The 19003-nt window shown below is 42.4% G+C and overlaps 3 protein-coding genes across 5 annotated transcripts in view; all 3 read right to left on the bottom strand.

Moving 5' to 3' along the window:
- LOC308379357 (E3 ubiquitin-protein ligase SMURF2-like) overlaps nt 1-15492 on the bottom strand; it is a gene marked incomplete at its 3' end in the record, with an annotated part of 84148 nt that extends 68656 nt beyond the window's left edge. Inside the window, exon 1 of the mRNA XM_080856453.1 lies at nt 15376-15492. Within this exon, the coding sequence (XP_080712579.1) occupies nt 15376-15460 (85 nt within the window). The 5' untranslated portion in view covers nt 15461-15492. The remainder of the gene's footprint in view (nt 1-15375) is intronic.
- Nucleotides 15493-16126: 634 nt separating this feature from the next.
- Nucleotides 16127-18904, bottom strand: LOC308379832 (importin subunit alpha-1-like; the record flags this gene model as incomplete). The annotated part of the gene is made up of 8 exons (XM_080857094.1): nt 16127-16216; nt 16305-16454; nt 16841-17074; nt 17552-17779; nt 17998-18092; nt 18184-18452; nt 18555-18643; nt 18758-18904. The coding sequence occupies 8 exons, from the start codon at nt 18902-18904 to the stop codon at nt 16127-16129; spliced, it is 1302 nt and encodes a 433-aa protein (XP_080713220.1).
- bptf (bromodomain PHD finger transcription factor) overlaps nt 18806-19003 on the bottom strand; it is a 35878-nt gene continuing 35680 nt past the window's right edge. For all 3 annotated transcript variants that reach the window (XM_080856911.1, XM_080856913.1, XM_080856915.1), the window contains one exon: nt 18806-18898. The gene's annotated coding sequence lies outside the window, so the exon portion shown is untranslated. The remainder of the gene's footprint in view (nt 18899-19003) is intronic.

Below are 19003 nucleotides of genomic sequence, written 5' to 3'. Positions count from 1 at the left end.
GACTTCAGAAACTAATTAAGTTATTTTCTTTAATTTCACCTTGTCTGGTAGTATTACTGGAATTGAAAACATGCTATTTTGTTACATGCTGACAATTGCTGTTAAAAGGTGCTCTTGAGCCAAATCATTGTATGTTCAAAATATTAAACCTATTCTATCTATGTGTCTTCATCTTGCTTCGTTAATTCTTACACCTCATTTCTTACACCTAAGTTCTAAAAATATAAGTGATCATCAGGGTCCAAGCAAACTGTGCAGAGCGTGTGGCAAAGATTGAATTATTTGAAGCAGCTTTCTTGCTTGGACCCTTAATGAACCTACAAATGTAAATGTGAGAATTCCATACTTTTTAAGGTATAGGCTATATTCAATCAATCACCACTCATAATGGAAAATATTAGGCCCTTTCGTTGACAATTCAGCACATTTTTTCACATCCAGAAAGCTTGCTTATTCACTCATCATCTTCCTTCAGTGCAAACACTCTGATTACAGACATGGTAAACCTGTTTCCCTTTCCCAGCCTCTGAAAGTGGAAATGACCTGGCAATTCAAATGGTGGAAGGGTAGCCAATGGGGTCTATTTCCTACACATTAGGCCTAATTTACAGTTGTGCATTTTGGTTGGAGAGGGACACTTGGGCACGCCTTGGCACACCTGGCGTTCCCCCAGGTGGAACGCCCATTCGAGCCCCTCGGAGTGCCCCTGGAGAGCTGGATGGACACAAACGTGCACCTCCTGATTTTTCTAACTTTTTGGAGAGAGTCGGATACCCCCTTGGCTGTGATTGGTCCACTAACGACACTATTTCCCAACGACATCATTTCCGGAGTAGTGCCCGATCCCAGCAGGAGCCTGATGGCTAAAGTATTTTGTCCAAACTACCTGAGGCCCAACGAGTCAATGTCTACTGTTCATACTACTGACACATTTACGTAAGTTTTATATGAATAGCCTGCCTTTATTAAACTCCAGCATCAACAGAAAAATGTACTCGCTCACACAAAACAAGCACATTTAAACGCACAAGCGCGCGCAAGAGCGAGATAAGCATATTGGAATTAAATTATTCACATTGCAAGAACGGAATTAAATTGCCGACACACGCTAGGCATCTGCTTTGCCTAAATACAACTGACGTTATATACTACACCAGCATTGACTAGAAATATGTCCATACAGTACATTTCCCCTCTTTTTGTATTGTTTTAACGCTCCAGTTTATTTTGAACTCCTTCCATTATACCAATTTTCCGCCTGTAATCGCGTTGTCACACCCAGGCATAAACAAACTCCCGCACACAGGAAGAAGAATGTTATCCTAATTGTGATTTATTTTATTGTCAAAAATGCTAAGATTAACGTGAAGTGGAGTTAACTTACAGCCAACACCATTGTATTACAAACACTGACAACGCACACACATACTGAGAAGGTAAACCTGGCGATTCTCTTGCCTTTAATCTTTCACCTTTGAATAATGTAAAACGTCGTTTTGAAGCGCTGTGGCCGTCCTTATAAGATGTGTCAATAAACCCAGGGTCCTGTCGGAAGAGGTGAGGAAATATGAACATTTATACAACCCCAATGATCAATGATCAACAACTCCGTCTTCCGTCTTCCTCTCTCGGTTGCCATCGTTCACTGTGTATGTCAGCGGTTCTCAGACTTTTTCTGTCATTCCAAAGTTGTCCTGGAAGAAAACTTGCTTCCTTTTGCTCTGACAATGTTCCCCAACTCTGAAGAGTGTTTTTTCCAGAAGGACAATGCTCCATGACACACAGCCAGGTCAGTGAAGATGTGGATGAAAAGCCATCACAAGCCATCAAACAAAGCCGTGCTGCTTGTATTTTAGCGCCAGGAGAAGTATAAAGTCACCCAACAGCAATGTGAAAGACTGGTGAAGAGCATGCCAAGACACATGAAAGCAGTGATTTTAAATCAAGGTTATTCCACCACATATTGATTCTGTCTTCCTAAGTTAAAACATTAGTATTGTGTTGTTTGAAAATGAATATGAGCTTGTTTGCTTTGCATTATACGACATCTGCATCTTTTTTGTTATTTTGACCAATTGTAATTTTTCTGCAAATAAATGCTCTAAATGTCGATATTTTTTATTTGAAATTTGGTTGAAATGTTGTCAGTAGTTTATAGAATAAAACAAAAAAGTTCAATTTACTTTAACACATACCAATGAAAAGTAAAACCAGAGAAACTGATCATTTTTAAGTGGTCTCTTAATTTTTTCCACGGCTGTATGTCCAAGACTCATGTGATCACACCTGCTGCCCTGGTCCAAAGCTGCAGTCAGACCAGTGACAGATGGGAGGAGGGAGAAAACAGAATCTTATTACGCTCTGAAGACTCTAGTTCTGCATAAAACAAAGACATATCGACTGGAATTTCAGCGACAAACTCTTTTTTGGCAGGTTAGCACGACTCGTTCTTTTTTATGAGCTAAAGATTGATAAAGGAGGGAGAAAAAACAAGCAATGAATTCTAACAAAGACGTGAAAGAGTAGCACCGGTCTCGACTAAAAGCCGTTACACCACCCAATGGTCTGGTGGAGAATTACTTTCAGCACCCACAGCCATTGTAGAAGTGTAAGGCCTATAAGTACGTTCAAATCAGTCTGAATCAGTCCGGACTGAGAAGGATGCAGAAGTGTATTAAGGCCTTTACTGACACAGCTGACAGCCAAGTGGAAAATCTGCCTAAGGAATAGAGAGCCTATGGAAGTTTGTAAAGAACCACTTTAATGTATGAGGCCGTTATCGGTAGGGATGAGAACCGATAAGATTTTAACGATTCCGGTTCCTTATCGATTCCTGCTTATCGAACCGATTCCTTATCGATTCTCTTAACGATTCTTATAATTGGGTAAGGGGTGAAAAAAAGAGCACAAACGGGTTTTTTACATTAATGTTCTTTTATATAAATTTCTAGAATGTTTACATACACATTTAAATAAAACTTACATAACTTAAATAAAATGTGTTCTGTTTAATATAAATGTTCATAAAAATAACAATGCTCCTTCCTTTTGTAGAAGGGTATATTATTAACTGAGCTGCCAAAAAAATTTAACTAGCAGTGGCAAAGACTATTTACAATTTTTGTGCAGAAAAATTTGCATGTCTGCCTTCTCTGGGAGGATACGCGATCGCTCAGGGCTAATTGTGTCTCAAGCTTGACTGTATATTTTCTTGTAGGTTGCTTGGTTGTATTGCTAATAGCGAACTATTATGCTTAACGCTTCTAATAGCAATGTAGAGTCCACTACAAACACAATAACGTACTGAAACATACTTACTTGTATCATGTACAAACTAGGCACTCAGTATATTTAACACTTAGCTATTGCTGCCACTGAATTGGCTACGAGAAACGTATCAATATCGAACTGTCAAACTGAGGGAGCTGCACGCGTTATTATTAACGGAGTCTTTTGTACAGCCTAACCCTACCCTAGAACCAACAGAGGGGAGGCAAGCACTGCCCCTGCCTCTAGCCAACGGCTGAAAATAGAAGATTCTACAGTTAAGCTAGCCTAGTTATGTAAGTTATATATAATATATGACAATGTCCAACATCGCCCATTCTGTTAAGCAATTCAATGCTAAGTTTAGTTATGGTTAACACGAAAACGCAAACGTTTGCTGATAACACACGAGTAACACCGTTATGACTTATGATAAAACATTTTGAGGAGTTTACCTTGGCAAGTTAGGGATGAAGCGCCGACGTTAGTTGAGCTGCTACTGGCATCGAAAACATGACATTCTTGTAATGTTATACCATGTGTGCTCAAGTGCTTATTCATGGTAGATGTACTTCCTCCCTTTGAGGAAATACATTTTTTACAGAGGTTACAAGTGACCGTGTTTGCATCCGTTCGGGTGAAATAAAGCCACACTTTAGATCGCTTCTGTCGAGTTGCCATTTCTGCTGCGGTCTGATTATTATTAAGAGTTCGCGCATGCGCAAACGGCACATAGACCCGGTTATGAATTTGGCTAACGATTCCAAAAATTCGGCTCATTGGGAACCGGTTCTAAACAAGACCCGGTTCTCGGTTCCCATCCCTAGTTATCGGCCATTCCCACTTTCTACAAACAAATTGGGGTACCCAAAAAAATGATGCAAATACTTGACATCTTATTTAGGGTACAGTAAGCTACTAGTTGCATGGGAAGGGATAGGCTGACGGTGTTTCCATTTCTGCAAAACACTGAACTGTGAGTTCTACCAAGTATTGATAGTTTTCAGTCATGTGACTTCAACAGTTAGCTGGCGGGCAAAAAGAACAGCGTAACAGCGAAAATGGCGACAAACAGTGGACAACTTCGAGCAGTGCCGCCTATTTAACTACGATCGCCATCAACCACAGACCATACCACTATAGCCAGACAGAGATATTTAGGGAAAAAAAATGTTTTAGGAACTCGGTGTGCTGGGTGTTCACAGTCCATGTTAGATCGTCAGTAAGGTGTATTACCATGTATGTCAAACTTGATCTAAATGACTTAACATAAACATAAACATTATCGTATATTTGCATTGTTCTTCTTGGACGCGGCTATGTATACAGCACTAATTAGAATCAATTTAGCCCACTTTTGAGAATGTTCGGGTGTTTTCCTCTATCGGTAACGTTGAATCTAACCACCCGGGAGCCGCCATCTTGCCATTCTGTTGACAAAAAGCAGCTCTCTCATTGGTGTAGCATGATCACGTGTCGAACCATGGCACGGCTCGACCAAAATCTAATTACGCTCTGAAGGCTCTAGTTCTGCATAAAAAAAGACATATCCACAATCGACTGGAATTTCAGTGACAAACTTTTTTTTGGTAGGTTAGCACGACTCGTTCTTTTTTATGAGCTAAAGATTGTGTAGATGCCAGACAGTGGAGCGGGTTGAAACGAAAAACAGGGTTCACCTTACGGTCTATAACACAGAGAGGGTGAGAAACCCTGTAGTCACACACAACGAGGTTATATATTCAACAGTTGAGGCTATTCAAAATATGTTCATTTTTGTTTTATGAAAGAAATTAGTTTGATGCCGATTCAGCTAAAGGAACTGAATGATGAATGAATCCTATTGATCAGTGTGATCAGTACATTGAAGGTCAACCCAGTCAGTGTAAATTCTCTTCCAGAAACTGACTGGGACTGATGATTTAACTGATGATTTAAGATGCACCTATGCTTTTTCAACTCAATTACCCAAATGGATTGATGCCCTATTAGGCCGTAAGGTGACCCTCGAAAAGTGCTTTAGAAACCTAACTTCGCTCCTCAGGCTCCGAACTAAGCGAACTTCAGTTTTTCGCAATGCAAGGCTATTCAAATTCACAACGTTTAATGAAGAACTAGTGTCTCCGAGGCGTATGTACATATTCGGCAGGCGTAATAATACTTTTCGCCTCGAGAGGTGCCACGGTTCAGACGTCATCAGAAGGAACGAATCGGATAGCTAGTATGTCAGCTGAGCTCGAGTAAACAGAAGCAGCATGGCAGCCAACGTATTAGCAGGGCGATCATCCAGCAGTGCCGAAGAAGATGAAATCCCGACAGAAAATGTAAAACAAAAGATATCTTCGAAACGCAAGATGTGTTACATGCATATATCTTCTGTTAAGCATGAGGAAACACAGAATTTCACCAACGCAAAGTGGAATACCTATCGAAACCTAGGAAACTTCGATCCAGATCAAGCTTGCCAATCTCGAGCTCTGGCCCCGTCCTACCTGCCATCTGTATAATTTGCAAGAAAGACAGCAAATTCATCGTCGCGAGTGGCAGACGTCAAAAAGAAGCTTTGTCAAAAACACATACTTTAACAGCAGGTAAGACTGTTTCACCCTCACCCCCAACACACACTAACAGTAGGCAGTCTATGTGAATGCATCCCATCCCCCAAAACACACACACACACACACACACACACACACACACACACACAGTGCGGACACATGATGGCAAGCACTCCGATCCGAACCGATTCTCTCCATGGGGTCTCCATGGGGGGTTAACTGTGTATCTCCAAACACATGGCAGTGTGATGAATCCAGCTCTTGTCCGAAATGCATGTCATGCCCCACTACAATAGGTGGCGCTGTTTTCATTACAGCTGGTGGCGATACAGCCATTTCCGCTTGACCTCTTCACAACTGTCAACGACAGACAACAACACCCTTCAATCAGTATGCGAGAAAGATGACGAACCAAGAAGCTTCGTTCGACATGTGCATAGATGGTTGCATGTTAACTATGCAATTACTGCAAAAGCAACTGGAGCAAATAGTAAGATTAGTGTTAAAAGAGGGAAAACGCCGCCGGCGAAGGACCCTGAAGAATTTAGCAGGGATGCACAGGGTTTTGCAATCTTCAACTGTACCGCAAAGGTCTAAACGAAGACTCTGGATGAAGAGCAGAAATAAAGTCTTCTGGGAGAGAGATGTTTTGACCTTGTTTGATGACGATGACTGGAAAGCGAACTTTCGCATGACTCGCAGATCATTCCACAAATTATGTGGGATTATGGAAGGAGTCATGAAGCCCGATGATGTGACTGTTCGCGCACCAATACCGCTCGAGATGAGGGTCGCCATCGTTCTGTACAAGCTGGCCAGCTGTGCAGAATACAGAGTTGTGGCCAACCAGTTCGGCGTCGCCAAACCAACGGTTAGGAAGATGGTGTACCAGTTCTGCACAGGAATGGTTACGTCGACCTTGGGACACTTCATCAAGATGCCGACGACAGAAGAAGCCACCAACATAGCGAAAAGATTCGAACAGAAGTTCAACATCCCCCAGATAATCGGGTGCATCGATGGAACCCACATTCCAATTTTACCTCCAACTGATGGCAACACAGACTACGTGAATCGCAAAGGATGGCCCTCGTATGTCCTCCAAGGCGTAGTGGACGACATGTATCGGTAAGTTTGGGCAAAAATAAATGTAGTTGTCTGCACTGTGCAACGTGAATGTTTACTAACTAATATGTTCTCTTTAAGCTTCTGGAACATCAGCTGTGGGGTGCCTGGGCGTGCTCATGACGCTAGCGTGCTGAGGCAATCTAAGTTGTTCGAGGATTCACACCTGTTACCTAAAGTAAGTCTAACTGTACTCTCACAAACATATTAATGTATAGCTAAAATCAATAATATAAATAAAGGAGTTAAGCTACTGAAATTATTCATGCAGAAACTAGTGGGGCTACCATCAAGCTATGGATATTTCTAGTATGTTAAAAGCTTACATTGGTATAATGTTTTGTAAAGGAGGGGCATAGGCACACATGTCTGAGTTGTTGATTGTTGGTGATTCAGTCTAGAGTTTCGACCTTTGTGTAAGTATGCTGGGCCATTTAGTAAACAATTGGAATGGGCCATTTAGTGAATGAATCAAAAGTAGTATGAACTTTTGTAGAGGACAGGCATAGGCATACATGTGTGACTTGTTGATTGTTGGTGATTCAGTCTAGATCTTCACCCTTTGTGTAAGTATGCTGGGCCATTTAGTAAACAATGGGAACGGGCCATGTACTGAACGAGTCCAGCCGTGGTAACCATCTTGTTTCTCCTCACAGGAACCAAGAGAAATCAATGGCGTCTCAATTGGCCACTTTCTGTTGGGAGACCCAGCGTATCCTCTCATGGACTGGCTCATGAAAGGCTACATCAATTCCCCAAACATCACCGCTGAGCAGGAGTCCTTCAATGTATACTTAAGCTCTGCAAGGACCACGGTAGAGATTGCGTTTGGGAGACTGAAGTCACGCTGGAGGGTTTTGATGAAGCGCAGTGACTTCAACTATCAATTCACCCCTAAGGTGATTTCTACCTGTTGTGCGTTGCACAATTTCTGTGAAAATGAAAAGGAAGTTGTGCATCCAAACTGGTCAGTGGAAGTGGAAAGACTTGCATCAAACCTGCCACAGCCAGGTCTCCGTGCCAGCAATCGTGCAGACAGAAACACAAACACAAATGGACAGAGGATCAGAGGTGCCCTCACAGATTACCTCAGTGCAAACTTCCCCCTGCGCCAACCACACTTATAGATGTCTTGGTATTCAATCATTATTGCCAGTTTTTTTTTTTTTTTTAATAGTTTGTAAATACAATTCTTATGCAGTTCATGTGTTTCATTCCACAAATAAAAGAAACTAAACCAAAACTTCTGTGAAAGTGTTGTATTTATCAAGTCTGAAGAATTTTGCTGCACTGACGCAATTTGATATATGACTTGACTATTTGCAAAAGTATTGAAAAGGTTTAAAAAAGCACACAAGTATTAAAAAAAAGTAAAACATACCTTGAGGTACTTACAAAATTGTGCTGTTTGAACAGTAAGGAGCACATAAGGCAGTGTATGACAATAAATGTAATTAGGTATGTACAGGTGGAGTCCATGGTACAAAATGACACGTGTGTTTCATCCCACAAATAAAGAAACACTCAGTCAAAGAAGTTTTAGTAAAGTGTTTTATTTATAAAGTACTCAAAAGGTAAACAAAGTATAAAGGCACACAAGAAAACAAGATATAATATATATATATATATAAAAGCACACAAAATATAAAAGCACACAAGAAAACAATATAATATATATATATATAAAAAGGTACAAAAGTACAAGGTGCGAAAGTGCAAAAGTGCAAGAATGACACTAGTCCAGCTGTTGGTAGTGGGAGGTGGATGGATAATCATAACAGTCTTGCGGTGGTTGTGGGTGAGGGTATTGCCGTTGATGGTGTGGTGGCTGATGGTGTGGTGGCTGATGTTGTGGTGGCTGATGTTGTGGTGGCTGATGTTGTGGTGGCTGATGGTGTGGTGGCTGATGGTGTGGTGGCGGATGGTATGGTGCGAATGTCCGAGAGTGTAAAGCTTCCATTCTCTGCACCATACTCTCCATTATAGTTTGAGTGCTCTGGATCATTCTTTCTATCAAGCGCTCCTCCCGGGCCTCACTTCTGGCAGTTTCCTCCCTCCATTCATCTGAGAATCTCATCTCATGAATGACTTGGCTGTCCCGTGGTCGCCTCTGCTGCTGGGTCCTTGTTCCTTAAGAAAGAAAGGACAGGTATAAAGTAAGTTGAATCCTTACCGATTTGGTACGTGGTAGTAACCATCAGCTGTTTGTTATACTACACAGGATGAGTCCATGCATCACATAACGATTCTTTGATGCCCATATGTTTATGCAGAGATAATATTGCAGAACTTACCAGGTTGACACGCCATATTTGTACGCAGTGGCGTACTTGCAGGAGGTGGAGTTGGTGTTGAAGTGGACGAGGTCCCTCTAGGTGAGGAGGATCCAGGTAATCCTCCCACCAGCAAGGTCTCAGTCTCCACCAGCGAGGTCTCAGTCTCCACCAGCGAGGTCTCAGTCTCCTCTGGGTCCATTGTTGTATCTATAAGATGGTACAGCACAAAACGTTCATGAACAAAGTTAACTTTATGGCATGTTCACTTTTACGTTTGAAACAAGCTTCCATCCTTAACTGAAATGTACGTTAGTGAGAAGGTCTACTACACGTAAACACATTTCCTCAAACAATAGTCCAGCTAGCGTGTTGGGGAAGGTAAACGTGTTTAAACACATATTTAGCACTGCTGACACGTTTCTCAGAGACAATGGGCTAGCTAGCAAGTGGCATCCATGTTAGCTTAGAAAGTTAGGGTAGCCAAGAGGGGTCAGGTTAGCTTCATGTTTACTTGTTTTCAACGTCGTAATTTCTTGCAAATTAGAGGGAAAATCTTCTACACGTTAACACATTGGCTCATCTTTAGAGTACGACTCTTGGTGTGGTGTGATGCAACTGAATTTAACTTACCCATGGTAGTTGGCATTGGGGCGCCTGAATCGACGATGAAGTCCTGCACTCGGGAGAGCGGTCGGCTCCCAAGCAGCTCTTCCAGCAGGTCAAAGAACGGACACGTAGTCCGACCTCGGCCACTTGTTCCGTTGTCCCGTTTCGCCTGGAAGTATATTTTCTTCGTATGCTTCCAGCGAACTCGGATCTGGTCTACGGCCCGTGGGAAGCCTCCCTCTGCCATCTTAACTGCAACCTTCTTGAACAGTTCCCCGTTTCTGGTTTTTCTCCCGTCCATGAACTTCAGAATGTTCATGTCTTTTAAGAGGGTCAACATAAACACGGTCTCCTCCTCAGTCCAATACTGGACTCTGCTGCTTGATCTTTGGACGTTCTCATTTCGGTTCTCCATTTCTTTTGAGTTGGTTTGTTTGTTTATGCCCGGCAGGCACCTGGCAGCGACGTTTTATCTCCCTTTCGACTTCCGGGGCACGGCTTGGGAGGGAGGGGGGGGGGGGAAATGGGCAGGAGCTCAAGCACGTGCAAAAGTTGTTGTTGTCCAATTTCAATCTAGTTTCGAGAGACACATGCGCGCCCAGTCCAATTCCCAGCGGAATCGAATCGTGTGTCTGGGGGTTTACATCGGAGTCCAGTCGGACTCAAGTTGGACACAATGAAACTAGTTCTGGGGAGTCACATGTGTCCAATATCCAATTTAAATCGGACTGAAATCGGAAATTGGACGCATGTGTCCACACTGACAGATGTTTGGAGAAGTTGAATGACTATCTAGCCTACACTGCTGCACAATCATTGTATTTGTCCAATTCTAATATGAATGCATGTGTGAATTGCCATAATGTGTTGTGCATGTGTCTGGGTTTGAAATTACATTACACCCCTCCCCCCCAGTGTTTTAGGTTTTTGATATTGACTGAATCACACTTTGACTTTAATAGTGTAGTGTGTATGTTTATATGGATGTCAAAGCATGCCTGATGTTAATATGACACTGAATACCTGTTCAGAAATGTGGCTCCTCAGCCTGATGGCCTGTCTGGTTAAAACACTGCTTCTGAGTAAGCCCATCCCCCGTGTCCATCCCACCCAGCTACCCAGCTACCCACCCCCCACCCCCCCCACAAACACACACACACACACACCCTCCCACCCCTCTCTCTCACTTGTACAATTTGGATTTTTCCGTTTCTGTCCCCACCAACCAGACTCTAGAGGTGTGTCCTGGCTGTGCTGTGCATTTGTGTGCTTGAGGAAGGCTTTTTTGGGGGTGCAACATCTATCACCATTTTTAACAATACCACTCCACCAGGAAAAATGAAATCTAATCAATCAAACAGCCTGTCTATTTGTTCATTCTTTTTTCTTTTCTTTTGTACAAGGCAAGTTGCAGGAAGCAGCTGAAGTAAAGGATGACCAGAGCATCCTCATTCACATCAAGGACAGAGACTGTGTGGCTCTGGAGGTGCAGTACCACAAAAGTTGCTACAGAGAATATGCAAGGTTTTTGAGTGAGCCTGCCAGAGCAGAGAAAGAACAGTAAGTCATATCTTAATTTTATGAAAACACATACAGTACAATGTGTGTCCTATGATTGAGACAGTTTGTTCTCACAACACTGATCTCACAACGAAAGCTCTCACAACACATATCTTCTTCTATATTTTTTGTAAGGATCGGGTCAACATTTGATCTGAGCTATAAATTATTCTGCGAAAGGGTAATCCGTCAAAGGCTGCTGATCAACCAAGAGGTGCTGAGGATGAGCCAACTGAGGAAGGCATTTATTGACCTTGTGCAGTCAAGTGAGGGTGTTGATGCTTCAACCTACAGGTAATTGCAAGGCAGTTTATTATTTGTCAAATCCAAGGGAATCTGCTCTGCTTGTCATATGCACATACTGTACATGTATTATTTTGCAATAAGGAGGATGGCAGTGTTCTGTTGCATAGCAAGTAAACTCCACCAATATTATTTTATTCACTCTGAGTTAATTTGTGAAGGTGGCTATTGTATATCAGCCACAACATGAAGCCCCCCTTTGCTTGTACTCATATGACTCTTTTTTTGTTGTTGATTTGATGTGTTGCAGACAGGATGTACTGAAGAAGAGACTCAGCCGTGATTTTCCACAGCTAGTGTTCCACATCCCCACCAAACGCAACACTTCTGAACTGGTCTTTGCTTTTCTGCAGGACTGTGTTGCACAGATTTATGTCATTATAGTAGTTGTGCCAATTCGAAAGAAAGTGAGGAACTTGATAGCTGTCCTGACACTGACAGTGAGGACTGAGTGTCCTTAATCTGTTATTCTTTAATTCTGTTTTGTACTGTTTTCATAAAGATTGTTTATATGGTTGATCAGTGTTGTATTCATTTGTGGAAGAATGAATGAAAGACTGAATGAACAAATGGTCATTGGTTTAAGTACAATGCTGCCTTTTATTGATACAAGGAAGGAGGTTTATTTGTTACATACATAGAAATACTAACGTAAAGCATGTAGTGACATTTTGTTTGGTGTTAAGCTTTTTGCCTGACCTCAGTGTTTTGAAAAGTCAATGGCCAGTGATGATGCCGTCAGGACACTATCCACAGCAGTGGAATGAAACTCGATTAGAGAGATAGGTATGCTGTACCACGAACGTTGTTCTCTTTTGCGTCGCTACATCACCATGGTATCTTATGCTAGCAAGTAAACCTGGTCGGGAGGAGATTTTGTGCTAAGTAAGGCCGAATCTCGATTCTTCCCCTTGCCCCTTTTGCTTTGTCTTGTCTTTGTCTTAACCCTAGCACTTGCAAGTGTAAGGGCCAAGGGCTGAAAACTTTCCCCTATGAAATGAGACGCCACTCGGTTTCGGGTACGTCACTTGGCGTCGCTGGATAATACAGGATGGTACATGTAAAGCACAGGTCGATGTCTTCAAACAAGTGCTGTCATTCACAGATATCAAACAGAGTTCGCGGATAAGTTATCTGTAGACATGCGTGACTGTATGAGCTATGAAACTAGCGATTTAAAAAAAGTTTCAATTATGGTTGCAAATATATATACGACTGTATAGAGCACAAAACTAGACTTTCGTAATTGTTTTGTGGACGGTACATGTAAAGCACGGATTGATGTCTCCAAAGCAAGTGCTGTCATTAACCGATATGAAACGTAATTCGTGGATAATAAAGTTATCTGTACACATGCATGGAGTCAGGCTAGTCCTAGCAAGCTACCATATAATCCAATGAAGTGGTGTCATACGCGCTAATTGTAACCTAAAACTACCGTTTGAAAGCTTCAGTTAAGACCTACAATACTATGCATAGTTCGTGTAGCACATTTCAGATCAAACCGAGTCATTATAAAGTTGTGTAGATAGCTTTATTCATGTAAAATATCCCTCGCTTCAACCAGCCATTTTTTTTTTTTTTAATTCCCGAGCTGGTTTCGCTGTGTGCTCTGGGATAGCCCTTGGAGGAGCAAGGTAGCTCTCCGATCAGCTTAAAAACGAAGGCCATACACCACTTAATCTTACCCCTTAATCTTGATCAAATTGGGTATTGAGACACCACTAGCTCTCACATGAACGCACAACTTCAAGGGTAAGGGGAAAGATAAGGGGTAAGGGGAAGTATTGAGATTGGGCCTAAAACTCAAATCGTGTGAAAGCACCGCCTACTGAACAAGCGATCTCACGTGTAAGATTCTGTCATATGTTACAGGGGAAGCTCCACCTATCCAAACCCAGTTTGACAAATATATCACATAGCTGCAGTCGTAGTACCACTTAACTTATAGCCCCAATTAAGGTTTTAGCAAGCCTCACTATGTCTAGATAGCCCGGCTATCTGTAACGAGATTTGTAGTACACCCCACTGTTTGCTGAGTGTTCACAGTCCATGTTAGATCCTCAGTCAGGCGTATTCTCATGTATTTCAAACTTGATTTAAATGACTTAACATTATCGCATATTTGCCTCATTGTTCTTCTTGGACGTGGCTAGGTATACACCACTGTTTAGAATCCCGTTGGCCCGATTTTGAGGATGTTCGGCTGTTTTCCTCTTTATCGGTAACGTAAATTCAAACCATGGTGGTCGCCATCTTGCCAGTCTGTTGTCAAAAAGCAGCTACCTCATTGGTGTAGAACAATCACGTGTCGAACCGTGCCACCACTCGCGACCAAAATCTTATTACGCTGTGAAGGCTCTAGTTCTGCATAAAACATAGACGAATCGACAATCGACTGGAAAGTCAGCGGCCAACTTTTTTAGGTAGCTCAGCACGACTCGTTATTTTTTATGAGCTAAAGATTGTGTAGTACCCCGTCTGTGGAGCGGGATGAAACGATAACAGGGTTCACCATCCGGCCTATATCTATCATCTTTTGCTCTGGCGAGTTCAGGATGCACACACTTCGAATCGAGGGGATTACAAGGGGTTAATGCAGACACGTTTCCCCCTTTATAACACACGAGCCGTTAGACAATTAATGTTGACAGACTGTCCAATGCCACAAATACACCGTGAAAAGCCTGAAGGTAATGTTAGAATTCCCCGAAATAAACGAAGTTACCTCACGTTAGGTCTACGAGATTCAAACAAACAACAAAGACAGCTAAACTGCCAGTGCTATGACAAATTATTGTTATTCACTAACTGCATTCTATTTATCTAAACATGACTACCGTTAGCTAGCATGACTACTGTTAGCTTGTGCTTTAACCACGTTTCTGCAAAACGTGTGCAGTCTTCAACACTTGTCTATATTTTACTTAAATGGTCCCTATTAAACATTTGGTGATCGCTTTAACCATTTTTAAATCCCAGTGCAGATGCGCTGGTTTGCAAACATGTGCCTTAGCGCGCTAGCGAGGCACAGCTCTACCAGGGCAACTTCAAACCGTATGCTATGAGTAAATTTTGCGCAACAATGTGACAACGCAGAACCAAGCATCTTGTCATCTAACGTGAACTGGCAAGCAATATAGACTATCGTTTTACTGTTAAGTTAAACCTGTTCTTTTAAACTATTACTTTCATTTTTCACAGACACTTGACTTGATTGAAAAATGTGAATGGTGACTAATGGTATAAGAGTATCAGAGAACGCAGAGAGCCAAGTCCTGATCATATTGTAAGCCAAGTTTACTAGCTACCATTAGTTCCTAAGATTAAGGTAAGGGGCGGTTTCGGTTCCAGCTAACTGCAAGCTAGCAAGCACAAACGTTACCTAACGTTTAAGTATTATCGAAGGGTTTGGCTTGCTCAGCTGAAGAGGATGCTCTCCAAACGAGTGGCTTTATGCGTTGCAGTCAGTGACAAGTGTGCTTTAACACAGCACCAATAATACTGGCTGCAGACCTGCATGTAGTATTGTTTAATGTACAATGCGTGTTAGCGAGCTAGTAAAAAGCACTGCAAGCTAATGTCAGGTATCAAACTAGCTAACATTTAGAAACAGTGTAACGTTAGCTACATAACCTTACAGCTAATGTAGCAAGCCATCGCCAATACTGAATTCTTACCTGTTAAACGCAACTTCACTGGTCCATTTCTCCTCGCCCCTTGATTAGACATGTCCCCTCTCTTCACCTCTTGACTGGGACTCATAAAATGTATTAAAATATTTTTTGATAACGTTGAAAATGTTGGTATCAGTTAACCGACAATAATAGAATCACGGTACTGTTGCCCGGATGTCCATATCGCTGCCATCACTTGCTAGCTATTCTATCCTAGTTGGGTTAAGTTGTCATATACAACGCATTTGAAAAGTAGTAACAGCATAAGGCAGACACCATTTGCAAAAATATATTGAAAACCGCGTCTATAAGCAAATCCAATTACTAGCGCCAAAGTGATAACTTTCTTTTATCATGGGCTCAAGTCCAGTCTTATTTTGTGGAGCAACCGTGGAGTTGACTAGTGGTGATCTAGAATGCAGCGCTGCTGATGCGATCCAGCACATGCAGACAGTTTAGGGAGGCAGGGAAGGCTGGTGTTGGTGACATCAGGCGAATTAAAATCGCAAGAGATTTGAGTGGCCCTGTAGATATATTCTTAGCATTTTCACATGGCTACACATTTTGAATTGTTAGTACACGCTGTTAAATTGAAACGGATTAATTTCTGACTCCGAGAATAGCAGCAATTTACCAAGAACTTTATTTACAGTATAGATTCAGATTATATACACTTCAGCCAACAGGTTTGGAGAGTCATAATCACACAAATAAAGGACAAACAGTAACAGGGTAGAATGAGACAGACAAACATTCAAAAGCTGAACGCACTCTGGTTTTCACTGATGGAAAACGCATAACCTGCATCATTAGCCTCAGGGGCTACAGCCTGATCCTCTTCCTCCTTAAAGGACAAATAAACTTGATTAGTACCATTGGTAAGACCACATGCACAAGAAATGTGGAGACAGACAGCGCACACGCACACACACCTCTCCTGAGAAATATTTTTCAATGAGGTTGAGAGCAGCTTTGTAGACCAGCTCATTCTCATGAGACTGCAGGGCTTCAATCTTGTCCAGGCCACCGCATTCCTCGATCATCAGGCAGAGCTTGTCAGTTTCACCGATTTTCTCACCCGCCTGTTGGAAGACACACAGCTCTAGTGCGGCTCCCAGAAACAAAGACAAACCTTGAAGTCAAATGAACAAGGAAATGACATACCAGGAATATGTTGGTAATTGAATCAAGGACAACCAGGATTGTTTTGCTGTCTTTGGTGGAAAGCAGGTTCAACAGAGGTTCCAGTGCATCGGCTTGAACAAGGTACACAACTTGGTTTACAGTGCCTCCACTGGTCAGATTGGTTACAGCCCAGACAGCCTCCTTCTGAGTCTTGTAGTCACCCTAAGGTGGAATAAAAACGTAAATAAATAAGGTCAGTGTAATCTATACCTTGCTTGCAGCATTTAACAGTAGCCATTTTAAGCAACCTGTCCAGCCCTTTATACAAAACTGGGTTACACACCCGTCGGAGGACCTCCACCAGGTAAGGCACCAGCCCTGAATCAATGACATCCTGAATCTGGCAGTCTTTGCCAGCGGTGATGTTGGACAGTGTCCAGGCAGCCTCCTTCTGAATGTTGTTCTTGGGGTGGCGCAACAGGGTAGGAAACAAAGCCAGAATTCCAGCATTTAACACAGCCTGTGTCTGCTCATCCGTCCCAGTCACAATGTTTCCAACTGTGCGCAGAGCTGGAGTCTGCAGAGGACAGAGGAACAGCAGATGTCAGAGGAATTAAAATAAATACATTTAAAGTCATCACAAGAGTTTAAAAAAAAAAAAAAAAAAAAAAAAAAAAAAAAAAAACTGTAGGATCCATGAGATTTCATCGAATTAGTGTGAGCTGTATTGCAAGTAGTATTATTCTACTACTTCCAACAGATGCAACAATGACAAGGGAATACGTCCTTGTTGGTGGGATCATGTCTAGGGAAAAGGAGGAAGGGATTTTTTTATTCTTTCTTCTAAAGTGTGTGTGAGTGTGAAGGGGGACACTGTTCAGCACTTGAACAGTGCAACACAATCACCCATTGGCTAGTCATTTCTTGTGGAATTTCCTTTTAAATCAAAAACCACTGTTCTAAATCTGGAAGGTGCTTTACATCAACCCTACTCATAACAATGAAAGGTCATTCATACCACAACAGAAAGCTCTCCGCAGCCAAGCAGCTGTACCAGGCGAGGCACCAGGCCAGTCCCTACGACCACCTCAATCCGCTCATTGGGACCGTCGGTAAGGTAGGACACGGCCCAGCAGGTGTCTGCCAGCACCTCCTTGTCATCATGATGCAGCAGGCGGATAATGGTGGGGAGCATCTGCTGCACCGCAGGGAGAGGTGGCGCTGGGTTCTTGTTGCGACACAGGTTGGACAAGGTCCAGGTCACATTCCTCAGATAACCAGACTGGAAGTGAAGAAAGGATTCAAGTATGATCATGCAGAACAAGGCATATATTGATGTGTGCAACTACACCATCTAGTGGTTACAGGAAACTAAAATTCATGCCTGAACATATGGATCACTGTTGGACTAGTTTCATTGAAACAGATATTAGACAGACAACTTCAAAAAATAGGTTCGGATACATTTTCACCCACTGAGGAATACCCCATTTCACTTACAGAGAACACACTGAGCTCAGGCACAGCCAAAAGACTAAGCAATGGATCCACAGCACCGTGCTTGATGACCATATCTCTGTAAGAAGAACCATCACCTAAAAAAGAAAGACACAACAGAATAGACCATTTATTGAGTGGCTAAACAGAAACTTGGGAGATCCTAAATGATAAGTGCTTGAAACATACCTGCAATATTGCCAAGAGCCCAGACTGCTTGCTCACTGATATGGGGGTGAGGGGATGTGATGAGGTTGACAAATGCAGGGATGGCTCCTGATTCTACCACAGCACGGGTCTGATCAGATGTTCCTGAGGCAATGTTGGTTAGGGCCCAGGCTGCCTCAAACTGGATTGGGGGATTGTCAGCCAAGCCCAAGAAGCAAACAAATTTGGGAATCAGACCAGACTTGATGATCTGGTCAATTGGAGGATGCCTCTCTCTCGACAGCAGCTTCCTGTGTTGATTAAATAAACACATTCAAAGGAGGTTACAGAGACAGCCTTCTATTAACATCCGTTGAAATCTTAATTTCAGTATTTTGCATTCATAACCCTACCTTGCTGCCTGAGTGGCTTGCAACTGAGAGTCCAAATTGTTATTGCTCACACCCTCCATAATTTGCTCGACTGTCCACTGCTGACTCGCCTTAGGAGAAATACAACACATTGCAATGCAAATGAAGTCCTGTGCATTATATCAAACATGGTTGCGATAATCTATCGATGAAAAAAATATAACCAGCGCAACTACAACACCAACCTGGGAATTCTGACTTTTCTCCTGAAGTGGAGATGTGGCCTCGTCGGGAAAGGTGCTGACATTTCTCCTTTTGAAAATCTGATCGTCTTTCTTTGCCTTGCGCAGCTCCACATTACTTTCAATTCTCCTGCGCCTCATCTCCTGCATGAAACGCAAAAACAATGTGGCTTCAAGTTGACTTCACGTTCAATCATGAATAAATATTAAACGGCTAACTTTAGACAGCGGTATTCTAGCCAAATAATG

This window comes from Sprattus sprattus (genome assembly GCF_963457725.1).
Source record: "Sprattus sprattus genome assembly, chromosome: 18".
Classification (NCBI taxonomy): Eukaryota; Metazoa; Chordata; class Actinopteri; order Clupeiformes; family Clupeidae; genus Sprattus; species Sprattus sprattus.
Note: the sequence above shows the minus strand (reverse complement) of the source record. Positions and strands in the feature narration are given on the sequence as shown.